Source organism: Sus scrofa, chromosome 2, assembly GCF_000003025.6.
Source record: "Sus scrofa isolate TJ Tabasco breed Duroc chromosome 2, Sscrofa11.1, whole genome shotgun sequence".
Classification (NCBI taxonomy): domain Eukaryota; kingdom Metazoa; phylum Chordata; class Mammalia; order Artiodactyla; family Suidae; genus Sus; species Sus scrofa.
Window position 1 is genome coordinate 56,120,231 of NC_010444.4, and position 26,503 is coordinate 56,146,733.

At 33.0% G+C, this 26,503-nt stretch overlaps 2 protein-coding genes across 2 annotated transcripts; both read left to right on the plus strand.

Annotated features, from left to right (window-relative positions):
* LOC100736692 (olfactory receptor 11L1-like) lies at positions 12,378-13,328 on the plus strand. The gene has a single exon (XM_013994604.1). The coding sequence runs from the start codon at positions 12,378-12,380 to the stop codon at positions 13,326-13,328; it is 951 nt and encodes a 316-aa protein (XP_013850058.1).
* Positions 21,582-25,797, plus strand: LOC110259606 (olfactory receptor 14A16-like). Its single transcript, XM_021085083.1, has 2 exons — positions 21,582-22,347; positions 25,724-25,797. Exons 1-2 carry the CDS (start codon positions 21,582-21,584, stop codon positions 25,795-25,797), a joined length of 840 nt encoding a protein of 279 aa, XP_020940742.1.

Here is a 26,503-nt window from a genome sequence, read left to right on the forward strand (position 1 = left end):
GATTTTGATGTACTTTTTTTAACATCATCATGTTTATTCTTTTGCTGTTCTTTTAGTTTATTATTTCTTTTACAAAAGTTTTTTTTTTCTTTTTTTTCTGTATATTGGCTTAAGTGAATACTTTCCAATTTTGGTTTCTTCCATCCTATTTCTTCTTACTTACTTACAGGAGGACTTTCAGCATTTCTTTTAGAATGGGTTTAGTATTGCTATACTTTTAATTTTTGTTTTTTGGAAAAATTATTTATTTCTCCTTCTATTTTAAATTATATCCCTGCTTGGCAGGGTATTCTAGGCTTCAAATTTTTCCCTTTTAGAACTTTGAACATATCTTGCCATGCTTTCTGGCCTGCAGAATTTCTGTAGAGAAATCACCTGAGATCCTTATGGGTGTTCTCTTATAATTAATGCTTTGCTTTTATCTTTTTCCTTTAAACTCCTCTCTAGTTTTAAATTTGCCATTTTTGTCATATTATTCCTTTGTGTGGGCCTGTTTGGGTTCAACTTGTTTGGGGCCCTCTGTGCTTCCTGAATCTTTATACCTGTTTCCTTTGGCTTTAGAAAGTTTCAGACATAATTTCTTAAATATATTTTCTATCCCCTTTTCTTTTTCTCCTCCTTCTGGAATCCCTATTATGCATAGATTGACCCATTTTATATTATCCCATGTATATCTTATATTGCTTTCTTTCTTTTTTTTTTTTTTTTTGGTTATGTCTGCTGTCCTAATTGGGTGATTTCCATTATTCTGTCATCCTAGTCACAAATTCATTTCTCTGCATTATTCATTCTTCTCTTCAGTGCCTTTAACTCAGTTTGTGTCTCTGCAACTAACTTTTCTAATCTTTCTTGGCTCCTCCTTATATTTTCTAGTTCCTTTCTAAAGTAGTCTGCATTACTATTTATATTTGCTCTTAAGTCCTTCAAAGTAACCCCTAATTACTTCACTATTTTCACAATCTTCTTTTTTTTGTAATTTTTGTTTTTGTTTTTTGGACACCTGTAGTATATGAACGTTTCCAGTCAAGAGGTCAAATTGGTGCTGTAGTTGCTGACTTACGCTATGGCCACAGAAACACCAGATCTGAGCCACATCAGTTACCTACACCACAGCTCATGGAAATGCCAGATCCTTAACCTACTGAGCAGGGCCAGGGTTTGAACCCACACCCTCATGGGTACTAATCAGCGTTTGCCACTGAGCCACAATGGGAACTCCCCACTATCTCCTTTTGGAACTCAGTGTCTACTAGACTGCAGAGGTCTGTTTCACTTTTTGCAACTTCAGCTGAATTCTCCTGTTTTTATCCTGGGATTGGTTCTTGAGCTTCTTTATTTTTCTTATATTTTTCTTATTCTGTGATTTTAGGGAAATCAATTACCGTAGTCTTAGAGGGATATTTATATTCAAGTGCACCCCTTTGTATTTTGTAAGGGCTTACTATTTATTTTTGGCATGGGAATTTAGATATTTGCTGTATCTTTCCTCAGTGTGAGCAAGCTGTTATCCCCTGGATAGGGTGCAGCATGTCTTTCCAGGGAGGAGGCAGTGAGCCAGGGTAGTAGTCAGTGCTTGGTTTCTGGGCTCTTGATAGTAGAAAGGACCTATGGGAAGGTCACACAGGCTACTCCTAGTTGCAGAGTCCTGGGAAGTGGTACCAAGCCTCAGGCAGATTTAGGTGGTGCCTAGAGCATTTGGCAGTGGTGATGGCAGGGCATGTGCATTCCAGGGGATTGAGAGCAACAATAGGTTGTACTCGGTTGCAATACCCTCTTCTTTGGCAACCTCTGTGGTGATTATGGCTCAAACGTTGCTTGTTGATGAACCCATCTGTGGTGGTGGGGCATGCCCACCTCTGCATTCAGAGATAACTGCAGTGGTTTGCCCTTGCTACCTGTAGAACATGCAAGAAGTATCCCATCCTGCTTTGCCTACACAGGAGGTGCTACAACAAATGGCTGGCACATGAGGGGACATTATAGGTCCAAGATGCATTGCCACCCCTAACCCTGCCCTCTGAGTGTCTGCACGTGTGCAGACAGAGAAATTTCTATGGAAGTCCACCCCATTTCCTCTTGCCCTCCCCAACAATGTCACCTTGCTTCTCCTGCAGGTCCAGACCTCAGGGTTCCCTCAGCAGGGACACTCCTCTCCCCAGCCCTTGGCACACTACCCCCTAGCTCCTTCAGGCTGTCTCCACACAGTCAACCCTAGTTCTCTCCCAGGAAACAACCTCCAGAACCTGAGTCTCAGCACACAGGCTCCACTTGAACATCTCAGACTGTGGCTTCTGGGGGCAGTAGTACTGATGGACTCTGTAGCTCTCTTTCTGATTTGCCATTCTCATTTGCAGCTGGTGTGCTTTTCTTTGTGGCTTTGAGGTCCCTCCATGTCAGATGATATCCCCATCAGTTAGGTGGCTTCCCAGCATGTGGGACCATTTCCTCTTTCTCAGGTCCCTCTCAAGAGTGCAGGCCCCATCCCAATTCCTTTATGTCTCTCTCACTCTTTTTTTTTCCCTTTTTTTCTATCCAGTTATCTGGAGGGCTTCTTGCTCTTTTTGTTGGCTTGAGGTCTTCTGCCATCATTCAGTAGGTGTCTTATATAACTCATTTACCATGTACATTGGTGTTTTTTTAAAATATGTTTGTGGTAGTAGTTGAGTGCCATATCTTATTCCTCCACCATATTTATCCCACCTCCAGATTTATGTTTTATTTAAAATTTTATTTAATTTTGTTACTGTTTATCAAGGAGTATTATTACCTAGTAAAACATTAATTTACTTTATCTTATTTTATGCCTTTAACTTAATTTGATTCTATAATACTAATATATTTAAAAGTGTAATATTAATGGGAGAGGAGATTTACCTCCATGAATACTTGTCACTTCAGAATCTGTATTCTTCAAAACAGAATATAGATATTTATCATTTTCTTACTGGTCAAAAATGCTTTCACAGTATAATTTTTTTCATTTATTCTGGATTCAAAATTTAGAATTCACAATCAAAATTCAGGATTCAGACTTGTTATTGACTAAGTAAATAAATAGATAGTATAGATTTAAGATATGCTTAATTTACATTGCCATTAATTTCTTGATACTATTAATTGATTTGTTAATTTTCATAGCATATCTATTTGAATAACACTGCAGTGAATGTGGAGCACACATATAACTTCAGGATTATGATTTTATTTCCTTTGTATACATGCACAGAAGTAAGATTCCTGGATCAAATGATGATTGTAATAATTATAAGTTGTTGAGAAACATCCATAATAGTTATCATAGTGCCTGTACTAATTTATATCTGTACGAACAATATAAAAGAAATCCCACTTTTCCACATTTTTCCCAAGCATTATTTTTGTTTCTAAGTCATCTTAATCAGTGTGAAGTAGAAAATTATTGTGTTTTTGATTTTTAATTCCCTGGTAATTAGTGATGTTGTGTTTCCTATATTGACCTGTTAGTCATTTGAATGTCTCTTTTGGAGATATGACTATTTACATCCTTTCTCCAGTTTTAACTGGTTCTTTTTTTATTAATGAGTTATAAAATTTCCTTACATATTTTGAGTATTAACTCCATACAAGATATATTGTTTGTACATATTTTCTATCATTTGATAGATTCATTTTATTTTGTTGATTGTTTTCTATGCAGAATAATCTATTAGTCTGGCAAAGTGCCAATGTTTGTTTTTGCTTTATGTTTCTGTGCTTTTGATGATGTAATGAAAATAACTTAAAAAGAACCATGTCAAGGTAATTAGGTTGTACATTTAATTCTTTAATAAATTTTGACTTGATTATTGTGTATTAAGCACAATTTCATAACAATTGCCAGTGAACTTATAAAAATATTCTATCATTATTCATCAGAAACATAAATGATGAGGCATTAGATACACTAAACATCCACTAGAAAAGTTAAAATTTAAGCAGAACAATACTAACTGTTGATGACAATGGGGAAGGTGAAATGTTGAAACAACTTTGGAAAATTTATGGTAATTTCTTCTTAAGTTATATAGGCACTTACCATATAAGTACATTGACGCCTTTCTAGCTATTTAATCAAAAGAAAGGCAACAAATCTGCATCAAGATTTCAAAATGAAATTGACATCAGTTTTATCCGTATTTACCTCAAGTTGGATAGAATCTACATATGTACTAACAAGTAAATATATAATTATCTATATATTTGTTCAAAGGAATACACTTCAATAATAAAAATAATACCAACAAAACATATCAACATGGAAAAATGTCTATCATAGTAGATGTCCCAAAGAATATATGACTACCAACATTCATATTATAGGGGTCCCAGCAGGAGAAGAGAGTGAGCATCAGAGAAAATATTTGAAGAGATAATAGCCAAAAAATTCTCTAATATTGGAGAGGAAATACTCAAGTACAGGTAGCACACCAAATATCAAATAGGATAAACCCAAGAAGAGATAAACCAAAACATATATTAATCAAATTGACAAAAGTTAAAGACAAGGAAAAAGTAATAAAACAACTAGGGATAAGCAACAAAAAACATACAATGGAACCCCCCATATGCTTATCACAATTTTTGCAGAATCTGTGCAGACCAGAAAAGAGTGGCACAATATTTTAAAGTGGTGAAAGGGAAAGAAAAAAAAACCTGCAACCAAGAATCCTCTACTCAGCATTGCTCTCATTCAGATTTGATGGAGAAATCAAAAGCTTTACAGACAAACAATAGCTAAGAGAATTCAGCACCACAAAATAGCTTTACCAAAATGATAAAGAAATTCTCCAGAATGAAAAAAAGGCCATAACTAAGAATAAATAAATTACAGAGGAGAAGGCTCTCCAGTAAATGCAAACGTATAGTAAAGGTAAGAAATCATTGACACGCATATATGATATTAAAACCAACAATCATGAGAAGAGCGGAGTATGAGTGCAGAATATTGGAAAGGCATTTGAAATTAAGAGAAAAGTGACATCTCTCTCTCTCCATCTATATCTATATCTATATCTATATATATATATATATCTCAAAACTATATCAAAACCTCATGGTAAGTGTGAACCAAAAGTCTATAATAGATACACACAGAAAAAAAAGAAAAAACAATCCAGAGACAACACTAAAGATAGTAATCAAAGCACAAGAGAAAACTACAAAAGAGAAAGGGAAGAAAACAAATGCTAAAGAACACTAATCTAAAACAACTGAAAAAAAAAAGCAATATGAGCATATGTATCAATAATTACCTTAAATGTTAATCAATTAAATGTTCCAACCAAAAGACATAGATTGGCTGAAAGAATACACTGTGTGTGTGCGTGCGTGTATGTGTGTGTGTGTGTGTGTGTGTGTGTGTGTGTGTGTGTATACACTGTCTACAAGAGACCCACTTAAGATATTAGGGGACATAAATCCTGAAAGTGAGTCAAAGGAAAAGTGTATTATAAGCAAATGGAAATCAAAAGAAAGCTGGAGTAGTTAAACTCATATTAGAAAAAGTGAGTCTAAAATAAAGACTGTCTAAGAGAAAAAGCAAGACACTATGTAATAATCAAAAGATCGAGAAGAAAATCTATCAATTGTAAATATATATACACTCAATATAGGTGTACCTCAAAATATAGGACAATTGCTAACAGCCATCAAAAAAGAAATTGACATTAATGCAATAATAGTGGGGGTTCCTCAACAGAATATAAGCAAACTGAATCCAGTAATACAGAAAAAGGATGATACACCATGATCAAGTGGGATTGATTATACCAATACAAGAAATGTTCCATATCCACAAATCAGTGTAATAGACCACATAACCAAACTGAAGAATAAAAAGCATATCATCATCTCAATAGATGTGAATAAGCACTGACAAAAAACCACACAATTTATGATATCATCCTCTGAAAAGTGAGCATAGAGGGAACCCACCTCAACATAATAAAAGGGCACATACGACAAAACAACAGTTAGCATCATTCTCAACAAGGAAAAGCTGAAAGATTTTCTGCTAAGATCAGGAAAAAGTTAATGAGATCTGCTTTCACCACTTTTATTTGACTTAGTTTTGGGAGTCATAGCCACAGTAATTAGAAAAGAAAAAAAATAACTAAAAGGAATCCAAATTGGAAAATAAATAAAACTATCAGTTTAGATGGCTTAATGCTATAAAAAGGAAATCCTAAAAATACTATTATAAAACTACTAGAGTTCCTCAATGAAGTTGATAAAGTTACAGGATATAAAATGGAATACAAAGAAATATCTTGCATTCCTATATGCTAATAACAAAAAATCAGAAAGAGAAATTAAGGAAACAATCTCATTTACCATCACACCAAAGAGAATAAAATACCTAGGAATAAACCTACCTAAGAAGGCAAAAGATCTGTACTCTGAAAACTATAAGACACTGTTGAAAGAAATCAAGGGTGACATAAACAGATGAATGCTCTTGGATCAGAAGAATCAATATTGTCACAAAGACTGTACTAATGCAATCTCTGTCAAGTTACCAGTGGCATTTTTTCAAAGAACCAAAACAAAAAAAAAATTTTAATTGTATGGAGACACAAAAGATCCTGAATAGCGAAAGCAATCTTGACAAAGAAAAATAGAACTGGAAGAATCAGGATCCCTGATTTCAGACTCTACTACAAAGCTATGGCAATTGAATAGGGTGGACCTGGCATAAAAGCAAACATATAGATAAGTGAAACAGGATAGAAAGCCCCTAAATAAACACACACACACACACACACACACACACACACACCTCTATGGTCAACTAATCTATAACAAAGGAGGAAAGAATATGCAATTGAGAAGACTAACTTCAATAAGTGGTGCAGGGAAAACTAGACAGCTACATATAAAAGAATGTAATTAGAACACTCTCTAACATCCCACACAAAATTAAATTTAAAATGTATTAAAGTCCTAAATTTAAGACCAGAGGTAAACACTGGCAGAATACTCTGACATAAGCTGTAGTAATATGTTGTAGGATCCACCTCTTAGAGAAAGCAATAAAAATAAAAATAAACTGAGACCTAATTAAACTTAAAATCTTTTGCACAGCAAAGTAAACCATAAAGAAAATGAAAAGACAACTCACAGAATGGGACAAAACATTTGCAAACAATGCAACCTACAAGGGCCTAATCTACAAAATATACAAACAACTCATAACCAAACAACACATGCAGTTCAATATCCAAAAATCAACAACCCAATCAAAAAATGAACAGAAGATATAAATAGACATTTTTCCAAAGAAAACATAAATTTGGCCACAATGCACATGAATAGATGCTTAATATTGTTAATTTTTAGAGAAATGCAAATTAAAACCACATTGAGGTATCAGCTAACACTTGTCAAAATGGCCATGATCAAAAAGACTGTAAATAATAACTTCTGGAGAGGATATAGAAAAAAGGAAACTTTTTACACTCTTGGTTGGAATGTAAATTAGTACAATCATTCAGGTCAATATGTCAGTTCCTCAAAAAATTAAAAAAAAAGAATATGGCAGTTCCTCAAAAATTAAAAATTGCCATATGATCTAGAAATCCTATTCTTGGGCATATATCCAGAGAAAACAATAACTCAAATAGGTCAATAAACCCCAATGTTCGTTGCAGTGCTATTTACAATACCAGGACATGGAAGCAAGCCAAATGTCCAGTGACACATGAATGGATTAAGAAGACATGGTATATATATACAATGGAATACTACTCCTCCATAAAAAAGGACAAAATAACGCCATTCATAATAACATGTATGCAACTAGAGATTATCATACTAAGTAAAGTAAGTCAGAATAAGACAAATACCTTATGATATCACTTATATGTGTAATCTAAAAGAATGTCACGAGTGAACTTCTTTACAAAACAGAAACCGGCTCATAGACTTCAAAAACAAATTTATGGTTAACAAAAGGGATACTTGGTGGGAAGGATGGATAGGGGAGTTGGGATTAGTACATTCACACTATTAAATATGGAATAGGGATCTTCTGTATAGCACAATATTTTGTAATAACATATAGGGAAAGAATAATAAATCACTTTGTGGTAGAGCAGAAATTAGCACAATATTATGTCAACTATAATTCAGTAAAACTTTAAAAAAGAATATATGAATTCTGTACATATGAAAATATAGAATAAGCTTTAAGCTATTGTGACAAAAAGTAAAGCAGTGAGATTGTCTAAGGGGAGAATTAACATGAGTGAATGTGGCATGAGGAAACTTGTGGAGTAAATAAGAATGCTTATTTCTTGACTATGCTTGTAGTTACATGAGTGTGTACATTTGTCAAAACATTCACTCTAGTTATAATGGGTGTATTTTATTACATGACAAATATAAATCTAAGTCTATAAAATTATGTCTTCTATTGCTTTGGATAGTTATATTTAGAAGGATCACTATTAAAACCCTGTGTAGATTACTTTTCATCCTTAGATAAGCATTCTTATCTATGCATAATTTATGCCTGCACCAATATAGGAAACCAGTATCCCAAGTTACTTAAAAAAAACCTATCTCCACACATTTTCAAATATTTTTTGGTGACTTCCACTTTCTTAATTACCACTGGTTTAGAATTGATTTCTTTAATGCATGAGTTATTGATCTGCTTGTCATTTATGAAAATATTTTTTATTGTATTTAACCTAGAGGATAATCAATGTTCATAAAACACATGCTGAATATTATTTTTCTTAAATAATTTAAATAAGCTCAAATTTATTTTGTGTTTTTTTATTGTGCATTTGTGGATATCATCTATATTTTATTCACTATTCTAGATTTCCACTTTATTTTTCTGATACCAAAGTTTTTCATATTTTCATACTCTCTGCATATATTCAATATGCATCTGTAATATAAATTGTCTGTGAATGTCTTAATCTGGTTATCTGCATTAATGGACAATAGTGTTTTCTACACAGAGTTGATAAATGCTTAGTTTTTTGCTATGAAGAGATGCCAAGTCATTGTTGCTGTTTTTCATTTGTTGTTTTATTGGTTTTGTAGCTCTCTATTGGGAAGAAAGACTTTTCAATGTTGATCTAGTTTATACTTTTTATGCTATTGAATATTACCTTGTGTAAAGGCTGAAATATTGAGAGATAAAAATTCTGAAATTGTATTTTGAAGGGTGAATTCCGTGGGCAGTGCTAGTTCATAAAGTCACTTAGGAGATTATTTCTCCAGTTTATGTAGAGATATTTCAAATGCTTCCCATACTTTGTTTTTCCTTTGGCCCCTTAGAAGAGACTACTCTGTCTCTCAACAAAAGGAAGTCTTCAGGGGAACTTTTGGATCTCCCAAGGCAAAGGACAGCTCAGCTCTCCAAGGCTCAAGACTGATGAAATCCTACTGCTTCTCACAGGGGGGATCTCATGTCATACCTTTGTCATCCTGGCCACAGGGAAAACCAAAGAGAAAAAAATACTGGGAACTCCATGTTTAGCTGTAGTATAAATGGTGTTCCACAGCCAATGACATAGCAGGGAGCTAATTTCTTATCTTATCTCCCTTACAAACCAATTTAATGTGGTGTGCTCTAATTCACAGACATGTTGAAAAGGAGTAATTAAGGAAATATAACAAAAGTAATTCAATTCTTGGGAAATAAGCAAAACATACAGGTTGTGAGTATACCTTAGAGGATATAATATGTGTTATTTCTCACTTTTCTAGGTAATAGCAGATTTACATGACAGTACTTATATCATTTTGGTTATTTCTGTAACCTGAGGCAATATTCTTATTCAGATATTTATTTGGCATGTAGGAAGAGTTATAAATTAAAACATTAAATAAATAAAAAATGTATATAACTTTCTCCTTGTATTTAAATTGCTGTTTTATTTTTTATTAAAATGCTGATTGGAAATTATTTTTTTTCTATCATTCACGTTGCTGCTAAAGTTATATATATACATAGATAGGGAGTTATAACCTTTATTTTTTTCTAAAGGCAGAATATATAATTCTGATATCTTTCAGGGAAAGAAAAGAAATTTTCTTTGAAGATGGCATCAACCAGATTCTGTTGTTAAATTTATACTGATATTCCTTCCAAATCATTTTTTCTTTTTATTTTGTTAATTCCAGAATAGTAATAATAACAATAGAAGAAATAGTCATGTTATATCATATAGTATGACTGTAGCATTCAATTAGATGTACAGATAATAGCAATAAGAGTTACTTTGGACACTGTTTTTTTGCTTTTCAGGGCTTCACTTGTGGCATGTGTAAATTTCCAGGCTAGGGGTCAAATCAGAGCTTCAGCTGCTGGCCAAAACCACAGGCACAGCAAAGTGAAATCTGAGCTGCATCTGTGACCTATATCACGGCTCACAGAGATGCCAGATCCTTAATCCACTGAGAGAGGCCAGGGATCAAACCCACATTCTGATGGACACTAATTGGGTTTGCAACCTGCTGAGCCACAATGAGAACTCCCTGGACATTTGGTCTTATATGAATAAAATAAATGTTAAAATTTCTCTATCAAACTTAGAAAATACATTTTAACTTTTTATCTCAGTTCTTTCCTCAAAATGGTTTCCTTAAGTTATATATTCTAGATAGATTTCTAGTCATATTTTTAAAAGAATTTTGAATAGCTGCATAGCCAGCAAAAGCAAAATTTTAATTCTTTTAGACAGAGCAAGTGAAAAAAATATCAAATATTTAGAGGATTATATCAAATAGTTGGCTTAGTGGGACACATAAAATATCCCTTGACCATACTAACCTAGCCTTTTAAATAATAATATTGTATATTTGAGAAGTTCTACTTTATCAATAGTACACCACAGGGAGTGTGAATACTGTGGCATAAGTCCTATACATATTTTTCTATAGAAGTTTATAATTTAAATTCTCCATAAAATTTTATGATAGAAACATGTAAATATGAACCATATTGCTTTCTTTTTACATTCTACAGTTTTCTCATTGTGATATAAAGTCTATTTTTTTTTTTACCTTGAGAACTTTTTGTTTTTAAGAGTAAAAGAAAAATCGGAGTTCCCATTGTGGCACAGCAGAAACTAATCCGACTAGGAACCATGAGGTTGTGGGTTCAAACCCTAGCCTCGCTCAGTGAGTTAAGGACCTGGCATTGGCATGAGCTGTGGTGTAGTTTGCAGTCACGGCTTGGATCCTGAGTTGCTGTGGCTCTGGTGTAGGCCAGCAGGCAACAGCTCTGATTCGACCCCTAGCCTGGGAATCTCCATATGCCGTGGTGCAGCCCTAAAAGGACAAAGGACAAAAAAAAAAAAAAAAAAAAAAAAAAAAAAAAGAGTAAAAAAAATCTATTTTGCATACACAAGAAAGTTTTTATTATGGGTATTAAGTTTTTTCTACTATAACTTGCACTTAACATCTGGATATTTTGGTATCAAAGATATATATACATTAATATAACTATTAAAAAACACTGTTTCTCTAAAAACATATTTCTTTTAAATTTTGGAAAGAACACTTAACATAATTATACTTAAAAATAAGGTACACACAAAAAAAATACTACGTCCATTGTAGGATGAATGGATGTATGACTTTAATATTATTTGTTTGAAAGTTCCTAAACAATGTAGGAAAATTGCTGGATGCAGTGATTCTAAAAAAAAAAAGAAAAAAAAGAAAAATCAAGCCAAGATTAGAAAAGTTAAAAAGAATATTTATGAACAAATACTTTTTCACATATGTTGAATTAACATCCTTTGCTATATTTCTGGAGACAGAGTTTGCTCATGTACTAATCTCCCACCAAACCCTAACTAAAGACATATAAAGGGGTTTATGAAGTTAAAACTGTAGGCAAATCTTTGCCATCATAAGGCAACTAGTATGTTCCAGGAGCTGAATTCTCAAAGCATCACCCACATACAGTGGCCTCCAAGCTACTCATTGTTGATTTTTTCACAATCCTCTAGGATATAAAATCCTCAGAGATCAGATAATAACAGTTTTTTTCAATAGCCACATTTTTATATATTCACTGAACTGGGGCCTTTTAAAACAATCTCTGTCACACACCACCTAAACTGATGTAATTAGGAAAAATATTCACTCCTTTAATGTCTTCACTTGTACAGTAAATTATTTGATATTTACCTTTGCAATATATTTCATAATTCAAATAAACTTCAATTGTGTAAAATGCTTATAAAGACAATTATGGTTCTTTGCCAGTCATAGTTTTTTATTATTATATTGTCCATTATCATCATGAAATAAATATTAAATATTATTTTTTTGCTAATCTTCCATATTCTAGGCTTTGTTGACTCATTCCAGATCAGAGAGGATGAGATATGAATGCTGCAAATCAAACCACAGTGACAGAGTTTATTTTCCTGGGTTTTTCTGGTTGTCTGTATCTTCGGCTTACATTATTTGTAATGTTTCTCACTGTATATCTTCTTTCCCTTATGGGAAATTCTCTCATCATTTTCATGGTTTTGATGAATTCCACACTCCAAACACCCATGTACATTTTCTTAGGAAATCTGTCCTTCTTAGAGATCTGGTACACCACAGCCACAGTGCCTAAATTGCTGGCTACCTGTCTCTCACATGTTGTTATGATCTCTGTTTCTGGTTGTATAACTCAGTACTACTTTTTTTTCTCCATGGGGGCTACAGAATGCATTCTCTTGGCTGTGATGGCCTATGACCGATACCTGGCCATATGCAGCCCTCTCAGATACTCATTCCTCATGAATTTTCAGGTGTGTCTGCGGTTTTCAGCTGGATCTTGGGTTGGGGGTTTCATTGCCCCCCTCCTACCTACTATACTCATCTCTTATTTAAATTTTTGTGGACCCCAGAAGATCAATCATTTCTTTTGTGACTCAGACCCAATTTTTAAACTCTCCTGCTCAGATACATTCTTGGTGGAAGCCTTGGGCTACACATGTAGCTCTATTGTGATTCTAAGTTCTTTTCTCCTCACTATGTCTTCCTATGGACACATTGTGGTCACAATAATCAGGTTGTCTTCCAGGGAGGCTCGGAAGAAAACTTTCTCCACTTGTGCCTCCCACCTCACTGTGGTCACCATCTATTATGGCACCATCATCTTTGCCTATGTTCGTCCCCCAGCCAAGTACAATTTTACCATTGGTAAAGTGATCTCAGTGTTCTACTGTGTGGTCACTCCATTGATAAATCCACTTGTATATACCCTACGAAACAAAGATGTGAAGAAAGCTCTCAGAAAAATTCTAGCACAAAAGAGACTTCTCTTGTCCAGAAAAATGTAGGAGATTTGAGAGATCAAGGAAAATGTGCAATTCAGAATGGATTCTCAAAGCACATTTGCAAATGGTAAGTATTGAAACTTATAAAATTGCTACCATCTAATATGAACAACTCTGCCCTTTACCCTTTGGTTGATTCTGCTGAAATAGATATTATATAATTATCATGTTTAAGAATGCCTCCATGCAATATTATAGTAATAAATAGATACATACCACAAATTTCCTACCTACAATGGAGTCACGAGGGGGAAATTTGATGAATTAGCCACATAAAATAGTTCAGTTAAAAAAAAATTTTTAATTCATACCTTATCAGTAACTGAGGGCCAAAAATTGTTTCTGTTAAATTAAGCAGTATTACTACATCTAGTGGGGTGTCATTATAACTATGTCACTTTGTACTTAAAATCTTTCAATGGAATATTTATTAAACATATATATTGAGCCAGGAACTATTCTTAAGCATAGAGGCTGATTTATTATGAATATACACTTAACAGGAGATTATCATTGGAAAAATATCAGAAAAATATTAGAAAACTAGAACTTTTCTAGATAATATTACAAAATTTTAAAATATTAGCATGGCAAAATGTTAGAAATATAGAAAAAAGGAAAAAAATAGAAGTAGACAATATAAGAGTTGAACATCTGAAATGGGAAAACAAATAACAACTTTAATGAAAGAGCCTAGAAGAAAATAATTTGAGCATAAACTATTCAATTCAGCCAGAGAGAAAGAGATAGAAAAAAGAAGAAAAAATTAGTACAAACTACATTTTCCATTAGGTTGTCCATTTTTCTATGTTAAAAAAAAAGATTGGTAAATTTAATTATTTCAGAATATTTTAGTGAAAAATATGTGCTGAAAGAAATTCTATCAAATCTTTTTAGGATGAGTACTCTCTATTTGATTGTCTCTGAAAGTCTTGTTGTTCAGAGTGTTGTCTTTGGACCAGAAGGATCAGAGTAATCTGGGAGCTTTAGTAATGCCTCTTGAATGTGACTATGTACTAAAACAAGATCCACATATGACTGATATACAGATTAAACAACTAGAAGCACTAATTTAGGCAATCAAGATTTTAAAAAATCCTTTTTAAATCACAACACATTATAATGAATTCAAGAATTCCTTGCACTTGCCAACACTTGAAATTTTTCTTAGTTTAAATTTTTGACATGTCATGTTCTGCTATATATTAAAATTATAGATTCTCTTTACCCCAATATCTAATTAGTTTGGGGGTTATTTTTCATTTTTAACACTGGACGTATTCATAGAAACTACTATCAAAATAGCCTGTACATGTAAGTGAAAAATATATGTACGGACATGTTTTCAAGTCCTTTCCCTTCCATCTGAATATCAAAAGCAATATATGAATTCTCATAATAACAGGGAAACATTCTATTATCTTCACACAGGTATTTCTGGATGCCATTTAGTAGGAAAGGAAAAAAGTCATTCTATACTCTTAGGTTCTTTGGTTAAGTCTAAGTATTAAACTAACAAAAGACAGATTCACAGTATAAAAGTATACACTGTGTTTTAATTTTTTACCTGAACATAGGTGTTTCAAAAGAATACAAGTAATGTTACTCATCATGTCATTCTACAAGGATTAAGTCAAAGCAGTTGTTAATGACATTGCACCTCGAAAGGCATTCAGGATGAAAACCAGATGAGGCATTTTGTTTTTTGGAAAAACAAGCTGCTTAGATTGTTCGATGTATATTTTAAGAAAATTATGGTTTTCCCATTGTGGTGAAGCAGAAACAAATCCAACTAGTAACCATGAGGTTGTGGGTTAAATCCCTGGCCTTGCTCAGTGTGTTAAGGATCTGTCATTGCAGTGAGCTGTGGTGTAGGTAAGAGACATAGCTCAGATCTGCATTGCTGTGGCTGTGGAGCAGACCAGAAGTTGTAGCTCCAATTCAACCTCTAGTATGGGAACCTACATATAATACTGGTGAGGTCCTTAAAAAAGAATAAAAAAATAATAATTTTAATAAACCAAGATTTTTGCATTTCCAATACAGAGAAAAACACTAAAATAATTAACTGGGATATCTGCTCCTTTTACCAAGATGTATGCTTGACTGCATCTATTTCCTAGCAAAAAAGCATATATACTGGCTTCTGCTCTACCTCTTCACAGCAGATTCCTCAGATTTACTGAAAGACTGAAACCCAGACTAAAGTCTTCAATAAGACCCTGAATAAAACTTGAACTCATGACTTTTGTGTTGTTATTTTTTCAAGTAAACAGAAATCAGAAGAACACTTTAAGCCCAAGAGTTTACATAACATTTTAACAAATAAGGAAAAAGTGTGGAGATGTGTCAGGACCTAGATGCTTGGGATGGGGGTAGTAGGTTTTGGGAGAGTGACTAACGAATATATGGATAATAACTTATTTAACAATAAACTTTATTTAAGTGTATTTATTTCAATGACCAACTTCCAGTGATAAGAATTCTCTTCTCTTCCTGGAACCGGTGGTTGCCTTCTAAAGGGAAAGGTTATGACCTGTTTTAAGTAGCAAGGAAAAGTCATAGATTCCCTTCCTATATGTGTTGTTTCTTAAGAGCTTTCAGCACATAATAGTCACTATGTCAAAGCAACATATTTTGTGGTGGTATGTTCTTAACCCCTTTTCTTATTGTATTAATGGTAGTAATCTTTCCAAATCCAAGTCCTTGGCAGAATGTATATTTAAGGTTCCCTCCCTTTATCACACCATTTATCCAAAAACAAACTGACTTTTTCTTTTTTTTTTCTTCTAATTTTGCCTAGGATATGCCAGGAGCTGAGGGTAGTATTGAGTTATTTATGGAAAATAGAGTTTCTTTTACCTATCCCAACTACATTTTAAGGATACACAAAGAAATTTCCCTGTTCCATTCATTCATTTTCTTTCTGTTTTTATATTTAATAAACATTTTGGTTTTACTATCAAAAACTGCAATAAATACGGTTTTACTGGAAAGGGATGAACTTGGTAATATGTAACACATTTCCTTTGGGCAAGATGAATTACAGCTGATTATCATATATCAGAATTTATGCCAAGGGTGATCTTTGTAAAGCAATGTAAAACCATAAAATAAAAACCTGAGTCAATGTTGACAAAAAAAGAAAACATGAGAAAAATTTAAAAGTAAAATAATATTAAATTTCATTTTGGTAATAAAGCTAGAAGAATATGGATAAAACTTCATAGAATGTAAAGGAGATAAGAAATGTTTTACAAAGAGAACAGTGTTTTCTCACAAGTCATTCTCTAAATATAGACAATATATTTATATATGATGTTTTATGAACCAAAAAACAATGTACATAAAGGTAATTACTATAAGTATTTAAGCAACTTCCAGACCCAGAAAATAGTTTGTATACATTTTATGTGTTTGATTGTAACTTTTTCTGTGGTATAAATTTACTAAAGTAAATCTTACAATTTATATTTTGAATCTGTATTTATAGCTTCCTTTAAAATACTAGTGTACCGAAATCTTTGTAAAATACCTATCTGCTAACTGATTAATACCTTACGAAAAGAAACTTTAATTATGAAACCTTAATTGCAGAAAACCAAAGTCAGCTTTATTATTTTCAAGGGGAATAAAAGGGTCTGTTGAGAAGTGACCCCTGATTATTTAAGCTGGAAAGTCTGGCAAATTAGAATTTTCCCTGCTTATACTTGGTGTGACCTTGGAAGCTATTAGTGTTGATTCTATATCAATCTGCAAATATAGGCTAAAGTGAAGGAAAGAAAGGAAGGAAGCTGCTACATAAAGTCTGGCTCTGTAGCAAAATTTAAATGTCATGTAAATGCATTGCGACCCTTGGTGGCTGCACTGTAATTTATAATAAGAGGTCAATTCCTTGATATAATTTTAGAAAAAAAGATAAAATATAAATTATGTGCTTAATTAGGTGGTTGAAAGATAAATTGAATTCAAAATTATACCAAAAAATGTCCAGAACAACTGGAGGGGTAAAATATCCAAAAGCAGAAAATATTTGAGTGCAAACCTAGCAGAGACTAAAAGTAAATAAAATAATTGAAAATCAATGTATATTGATATTAGTGTCATATGTGTCCAAAATAAATATAAAAATGCAGTGTTTCTGCTTAGGTAGTCTTTTCTGAGGTCTGCTTTAAAAATGTTCAGCAACATTATACTTTTATAAGACATTACATTAAAATGAAAGTGCTGCATAAAGAGGAAGATAAAAATTAAAAAAAGACATTGTTGTACATGGGCAAAAATAAGTTTAGGACAATTACATCCCCTGGAGCAAGGCTGAATATCCAAATGCAACACTTGGAACCATCATTTGAGTGATGTTAGTTTTTGCACCAAGATTATCATGAAAAAAATATTAAAGTAGAATTTATGTGGGTTTTTGGTACAGAATGTGGTATTCTAAGTGGTGTCAATGAAGACTAATTTAACAATCAAGAAGAATAGAAAGGAATTTATTCAAGCCAGACTCAGGATTATGAACTGGGAGACAGACTGTCAGAAAGCTCTGAGAAATATCCCACCTGTTAGAAGTCAAAGATAGTTATATACATTTTTCAAGACGAAGAATCATACTGGCATACTGACATTTTGCATAAAGTTCACTAAGAATACACAGTCCAAATAAGCAGGTACAAAGGGAACATCAAGTCACCATGACCCACTGCAGAATTAGGAAGGCACACTATTCTATTAAGAAGTTACATTGTTAGCACCAAAGGAGAAGGGGATAAAAAGATCTTTACTCTCACGGCAGGCACTTCCTGGTCTTTAGCTAGTTGAGAGGCTCTGGTCAAGGCAATTCATTTTTCCTGTTATGCTGACTTTGTTTCTGGCACCTAAGAGATTTCAGTTATGGCCATTGTGGATGTTACTGCATGTCTAGTTTGGACCATCCTCATCCCTTTAATAGGACCCATGTGTGAATCAAATTGTTTCAGTCTTATCAGTAGGGGCTTCTTGTAAATCATTCCTGGTAGCAAGAAAAACAAATCCAAAACAATTAATAAAATGGAAATAACAATATACATATCAATATTACCTTAAATGTTAATGGACTAAACGCCCCACCAAAAGACATAGATTGGCTGAATGGATACAAAAACAAGATCTATATATATTCTGTCTTCAAGAGACCCACTTCACTAATAGGGACACATACAAACTGAAAGTGAGAGGAATTTTATTTGAGTCATATGGAGATTATAAGCTGGAAGACAGACCCCCAGAAAGCTCTAAGAACTGTCCTACCTGTAAAAAGTTGAAGACACAGTCATATACATTTTACAGAGAAAGTATCATACATAAGAATAGCACACTGATTTTTTACATATGTTTCACCATGGATATTTAGTGCAGATAAGCACATACAAAGTGAGCAGTGAGACACAAAGACTCCCAGGAGAATTACCGAAGAACCATGTTCTTTCATTTTTTTTGAAGGTGTAACTGTATGAAAATGTATTAAAACTGGACATAATTTACTAAGTAATACTTTCTTCATCTTTCAGTTCTTTTTTATTCAAATATAGTTGATTTACAATGTTGTGACAATTTATACTGTACAAAAAAAAATCTTTAATGATGACCATGCACTCCCATCTTTGAGGTGCTCTGGTTAATATGTAATGAACATATACATGGAACACTTGGGAGGGAGGGAGAGAAGAGGCCCAAACTAACACAAAGAGAGAATTTCATGTTTATTTTTTCTTGTTCAGTCTTAAAATGCAATTTTTATTTCATCAGTGAGAAAAGAGAAGAAAGGGGCACTGAAGAATTTATAACTGACTAGAATATATATATATATATATATATATATATATATATATATATGCTTAAATTTAAGAAGACCAAAATAGGACAGAAGTAGAAAGAAATAAAGAGAAATTAAAAGTAAAAGTGTGTCATTAAATGACAAGAAAGAAGAAGGAATTGAAGAGAGAAATAGGACAAAATATAAAAGAAAAAAAGGACAAAATTGGAATGTTCAGAATCATCATAGTTTTTTTGTGATTTTAACTTATTTCCAACAAAATAAAGCATTCCTGTTGAGGTTCTGTTCTGTACCAGAACTTTAATGGAAACATTGTCATTATCATCTATAGACATTCTGAATTGCTGAGTGACCACAGACCACAGAAATTTGACCACTCATTTGAAGCCCAGTAGTGAATGTTTAATAAGCATGACCAAAAAGAATCCTTAATGTCAAGTTTTAAGATTGTGCAGCCTCATTTTAACCACATACTTTAAAGTATGCTTTCTGGAATAATAGTAAATGTGCTGTTTTTTGTGACTGCCCTGAAACTGTGAGATTATGATGTGTTTGTAAACATTAATGGTAAATGTAAACTGTTCAGAATTTTCAAATTAGTAGAGCATCGTGATGTGAAAATAAACAGGAAAAAGAGACACTTAATTTAAATTGGAGGAAACACTCTCACACTTGCACCTCCCATAATCTCTGGGAAGAAATGTGGGAGTGAGGCAAGTTTTAAGTTAGTTTTTCTATACTGTTTGTATTTTATGTGAATAATATTTGAATATATACTATATTAAAAATACAAAAAAATCAGAACTAAAGGGAAATAAAACAGAATCCATAGCTTAATAAATGTTCCAGAATTTAAAATTCAATACATGAATTAAAATTCTGTATTTTCCACTAAAACCTTAGCATTATAATACATCAAAAATAGAAAGGCACAACTTGAATGTATTCATAGAGTTGTTGTGATAGGTTGATAAATGAAAGTTAGTAGGGGCAAGTAAATCAAACTTCTAAGTAGTGCTAAATCTAGGAATTTAAGGTTGTCCTCTGATCCCTCAAGTCTCTCTCATCAGAACCCTTGGCCATTTTATGTAGTTAATTTCTAACCAATTACAAATGTAAGCTCATGTAAAAGCTAAGATCATTAACCTTGAACCAATGCCAGGGCCTGAAAATAAAGCTTCTAAATCAGCAGTTTTACACTAATTATACAGATAATTAAGCACTGTTTGTCATGGAGCCAGACAGCTATTCTTGAATAAAAGTGTCTTTGATGACTATTACCATTTATAGGGAATGTCGATATAGAACAAAAAACTGTGCTGCATCACATCATGGTTATTGGGATATAATCTTCTTATTTCATGTCTAACTACCAAGTCCAATGAATGGGAAGATATATGCCTACTAATTTTAGTACATTTCAAGGGTATATTTGCTCAAGTGATTTTCTTCCTCTTCCCTCAGGAATAAGTTGCAGTACTGTCATTTGCAACTGTGGATGAAACTTGCACAAATTGGTAAGAAAATTATCTAAACAATTTGTTTCAAGGACCTTGCACCTGTAAAGTGTGTTAGCTGCTTGACACACAAATTTGTCTCAAAGGTGATTAGAGAATGATTATGATGCTTGTTTCTGAATGTCTAGCAAATGTGCACATTAAAAAAAAATGAAAGCTATTGCCACTGACTCATTTTATGGCCACTTGACTGGCCACTGTTGCTGTGTAGTTTCAAGGAATTAGATAGGCAGGCTAATGTACAAGGAACTCATCTACAGTAAATAGATAGGAAATGTCAGTCTTGATGTCTCATATTTCTATTATGAATATTTTTGTATAATATCAACTAAAAAATTTAGTCTTACAGTGTTATACTAATTTATGCTTTTCTCATATCCTGCCTGGGATATATCCTGTATCATCTTGGACTTTGTTCACAAACCCATGCATTATTACCATTTTTTATTTTGCTTAGTTACATTTTGTTGTATTTTTAATTGCATTTTTCTCAACTTCTGGAGTAGTGTTTAATTAATAATTTTTGCAGTAGGAAAAATTGTTGTTTTCTTTTTGCCCTGCACCTTTAAAGTGTGTTAGCTGCTTGACACACAAATTTGTCTCAAAGGCTTTATATCCCTAAAGCATGAAATGTAATAAAATTCCTCTGCTCTATGGACAACTGAAATAAAACTTTTCATTTCCCTTTCCGCCTTTTTAAAACTCTCAAAGTCAGTCATATTTCTACGTACTCTCTGTACTATAATAATAAGGGAAACATATATGATGAATTTTCCCAGTGTTACTCTATCTTTTACTCAACATCAAGTAAACTATCCCTCACCCCAAATCAAGCCATATCAAGAGTTAAGTAAAGATGAATATTATTGTATCACAGTAAACTAGCTACTAGCATGATCTTTACTTTTACAGATAGCAATCAGCATGCCTGAGAAATCAAGAAATGTTACCACCATAACACAATTTTTGCTCATGGGATTCCCTGATGACCAGGTGCTACAAGGACTATATGTTACCTTCTTCTTCCTGATTTACCTGGCAGCACTAATGGGGAACTTCCTCATCATTACCCTCACCACCACTGACCAGTGTCTCCAGTCCCCCATGTATTTCTTCCTAAAGAATTTGTCCTTGATTGATATCTGCTACATCTCTGTCACTGTGCCCAAAGCCATCATAAACGCTCTGACCAAAAGCCAAACCATCTCTTTCCTGGGATGTGCCTCACAAATTTTTCTTTTTATGTTTTTGGCTGGCACAGAGTATGCCCTCCTTATAGCAATGTCCTATGACCGCTATGTTGCCATCTGCCATCCTCTATACTATGAGGCCATCGTGAATAGAGGCACTTGTTGGCAGATGGTGACAGCATCATGGTCTAGCGGGTGTATCTATGGATCTGTCCATGTTGGAGGTACATTCTCTGCCCATCTCTGTGGTCCTAACATAGTGCATCAGTTCTTTTGTGATATTCCTTCAGTGCTCACACTTGCTTGCTCTGGAGAAAATCTAGAATATGCATTTATTATTGCTAGCTGTATTTTTGCCTTCGTATGCTTTCTCTTCCTGATTGCCTCTTACATTTACATTTTCTCAGCTGTCCTGAGGATCCCATCTGCAAAAGGCAGGCTCAAAAGTTTCTCTACCTGCATGCCCCACCTCATTGTGGTGATGTTGTTTCTCTTTTCTGGTATTGTCACTTATTTAGGGAGCAACTATAAATCTGCATCATCACTGAATCTCTTCATGTCTGTATTATACTCTATATTACCTCCCAGCCTGAACCCTCTCATCTATAGTCTAAGAAACAAAGATATTAAGGCAGCCCTAAATAAAATACTGAGTGTTAAAATGTTACCAATTTTTGTAAATCCTCTGCTGACATTAGATCATATGGCTTACATATTATATAAAGCAAATGGAAAATTTTCTTAAAAGTTAGACCTATTACCATTATCAGCGTCTCCATTTCTCCAGCAACAGCTACAATAGATTTAAATTTTATGTAAATTCATATCCAATAATATGTATTTTCCTGTAAATTTGAGGAAGGTGTAGGAAACACTAAATGCATTAAATCATTAATTTCATATCAAAAGATCCAGTTTGGACTATTCTGTTGGTTTAACTTCTGTAACTAGAATCACACACTATTCCTTACATGATTATATTGTTTATTCAAAATTTACATATTATGTTTTGTTTCCTAGCAATATATTTTACTACTTCATAACAGAAATTATGAGTAAAGAGAATATTTTTATTATTTTGATTTTTCCTTTTAGAAATTTAGAATAAGTAATAATTTACTCACTTTCAGTTTCCGTTTAAAACAGATCCCTTAAACTTAGACAATTAAGTAGGTACAATGAATAATTAGTCACAAACAAGAATCATATGGATAGTGATACCAAATGAGGCATCTTTCACTACACATTCCTGGTTAAAATGGAATGTTAGCAAAAATTTTAATAAATTTTTCAGTCTTGAGAAATTTGTGTTTTTTATCATCCTACTTTTCTTTATTGTCTCACATGTTTTTGATTCTCTAAACATCACTTACCTTTTCCATGGATGCCTTTTCTCACTGTATTTGTATTTTTGCTTCTCTTTTCTCTCCTTCCATTCTTTTTCAATTCCTTGCTTCTTTTCTTTATTGCCTCTGCCTTATTCTATTCCTCCCATTATCCCAATCTCTCTCTTTGCTTTTTTAAGTCCTTTCTTTCTACCTGTAAAACATTAGAATTGACTGAGCTTTGTTATGTGTGCCTTAGTCAGCTAAACTGAGATATATGAAAGGGCTTGTACTACATTTTGAGCATTCCTGCAAAACCCAATACACATTTACTGCTTTAAACTGTTAAATTTTCCATCTTTGTTTATATCTCATAGCTTTCAGTATTTGCTGTGAAATAAACTATTATAATTTTTAATAAAATTTTGTATTTAAGAAAATAAATGTTACTCTTTTCAATATTGTAAAAACTTATGCATACACACACAAAAAAGACAGTGGCCTTTTCAAGGATAGGAACACTCTCATTTCTTTCTACTTGTGCCAGTTCTGTCCAACAGAAACATCACAAAAAATGCATTTGTAACTTTAGAAAATTAAATTTTAAAAAAGAGAAACAGCTAAATTTAACTCATTTAATTTTAAAACAAATGGATACAAAATGTCATTCCAGCATATACTCCATTTAAAATTATATACTAAATATTTAGTATTTTTCATATTAAGCATTTTAGATTCATTGTGTACTTATAATTATACCACATGTCATTTGAGACCAATTACATTTCAATAGCCACTTGTCCTTGTGCCTATTGTATTACACCTCATAGTCCTAGATGCCTGCATGGATCTGAGTTCCAATTCATAAATATTCCTTTTGTTGTACTTTATTTGATTATATAGACATAAAGCTAATTATTTTTGTTTTTATTAGAATGTGACCTATAATGTATACATTTGAGTTTGTTTTCTATGTGTAAATGTTTGCTCGTGTTTAAATATATGTATATATATTTATTATTTTGGGTTAGATTGACTATGTAAACTAAAAGACTGTGATGTTATCAGTAATAATGTTCTGGCATATCACAGGATGTCTGTAGATATTTTTTTCCTAGAGCTTCTCTAAATTTTACAAGCTGATTTGCACTTGACAGATGCTGTAGCATGCCTCACATAATGATCTCATGATGTTGTACGTATCCATAAAGAGTTGCCCTTATATAATAATATTACCAAAAACATTAAGAATTATATAGATCATTCTTAGTTATAAATGCAATTCTTAAATGCATTTTTGAGTATATGTGCCTAAGTGTACACTTGCATATAAATTCAGCGATACTTTCCTAGAAAAATTAATTAGAAAGTATAAATTGTGTATATATTGTATATATACATAAAGTCTCTAAAATAAAAAATTTCCTGTTATTACCTATTGAACTCTTATTCAGATACTCTATTTTATTTATTATTATTAATAATATGGAACTTCCCAGTCTAGGGTTCCAATTGGAGCTGCATCTGTGGCCACAGCCACAGCCAAGCAGGATCCGAGCCATTTCTATGACCTACACCACAGCTCACAGCAAATAGCGAATACTTAGTCCACTAGTGAGGCCAGGGATGGAGCCCCCATCCTCATGTATACTAGTTGGGTTCATTTCCTCTGAGCCACAATGGGAATTCCCAGATACTCTACTTTAAATATCACTATTAGCCTTCATATTTCAGATTTTAACCATATATAAATTTATTATTAAGTCAGGAGAATATATAACATTCAGCAAGATAATGGACCAACCAGGCAAAATGGCATGAGATTTCACTTTGTGTAATCTCAAAATTACTATGAGACTGGAGTACACTGCAGTTCAGTAAGCTGGAACAGAATATCCAAAGTTCAGGTGCAACAACAATCAAGGGTGGATATTCAGAGAGCACAACAGTTTGGAAAGACAAAGAGGAAACACTTGAGTTCCATGTTGTGTTTAAGGGAAAAGAGGCTTATAATAGTGGTTGAGAACAGATGGTGGATGGAAAGTGGCCACTATCTCCAATGAACACTTAAAGAACTGTCTAAGAAGTAGGGAAATACTGAAATGTGCCAAGACAGTTGATACTAGAGAATGGCTGAAAATAGCACGGGAGCAACAGTGAGCATTTGGCAGATGTGAGATAAAATTATTTCATTGATACAGGGGAAAACTGTACTTGCCTTCTAGGCAGCATTCTCAATCCCACTTCACCATGAAATTCTACAGACAGATGAATGCTGGAATTATTCTCCTAACTTTCATGTATCATGAAGGTTAAAAAAGAAAAAGAAAAAATAATCTCATTTTATGACTCATATATTATGTAATATTATCTGACCTTTTTCCAGACCACTAGTTTGATCTTCATCAGTACCTCAGCTGCATGTTTAATTTGTATGAATATAGCATCTATTTATTGAGACTCCATTTGTTATATTTTAAAAGCCTCTATTCAAACAAATATTCTAGCTACAGATTTACTTCCTCCTGCTTTTACGTCTTTAATCACTTAGAATGTAAGCCTTCTGCCTGGATGCTGTCTGGAGATGATGCCACTGCTTGTAATGGCTTCAGGGTGAGGACCTAATGGTGCAGTGTATTTATGTGCCGTGTATATGTGGAAAAAATGTGGAGCTCTTTGGTGTATGCATATGCAAGTGTTTTCCTTTTGTTTCAGAGATCCTGACTGTTTTAATGCTTAGTTTTTATCTTATTCTTCATGAACCCAAGAGGCAGGTTGGAATTTCAAATTTTCATGACAGAGATTTTTTTTTCATTCAAATCTCTGATACCAAATACAATTTTATATTGCTTCTTCAATCATTCATTTTAATTTTTCTTACAGTATAGTGATTGTTAATAATCTTACAAATTGATTCTCTGTTTCTGAATTAATTTGATTATCATTTTTATTTCATAAGCCTTCATGAAGCAGTTGTTACAAAAGCAATTAAAACAATAGATCATGTCATAATCTTGAATAGAGAATCAAATGTTTATAACAAATTGAAATGACGACCTGTATAAATAAAACGATATCTGATGAAGATTGATAAAATGTACTTTGAATAGTCTAGAGAAAATGATAGATTTCCCTATTTATATGATTGATGCAGTTGAAATTGATATAAAACTTGAATTTATATGATGGTGCTGAATTCAATCAGAAATATAAAACAAGGAGAAACATTCCTTTACAGCAGATGGTGACTATTCTCTCATGAAAAATTTTGTGTATGTGAAATAAATAATTACATTTTATTGGAAAGAGAAATTACCACACAACAAGTGAC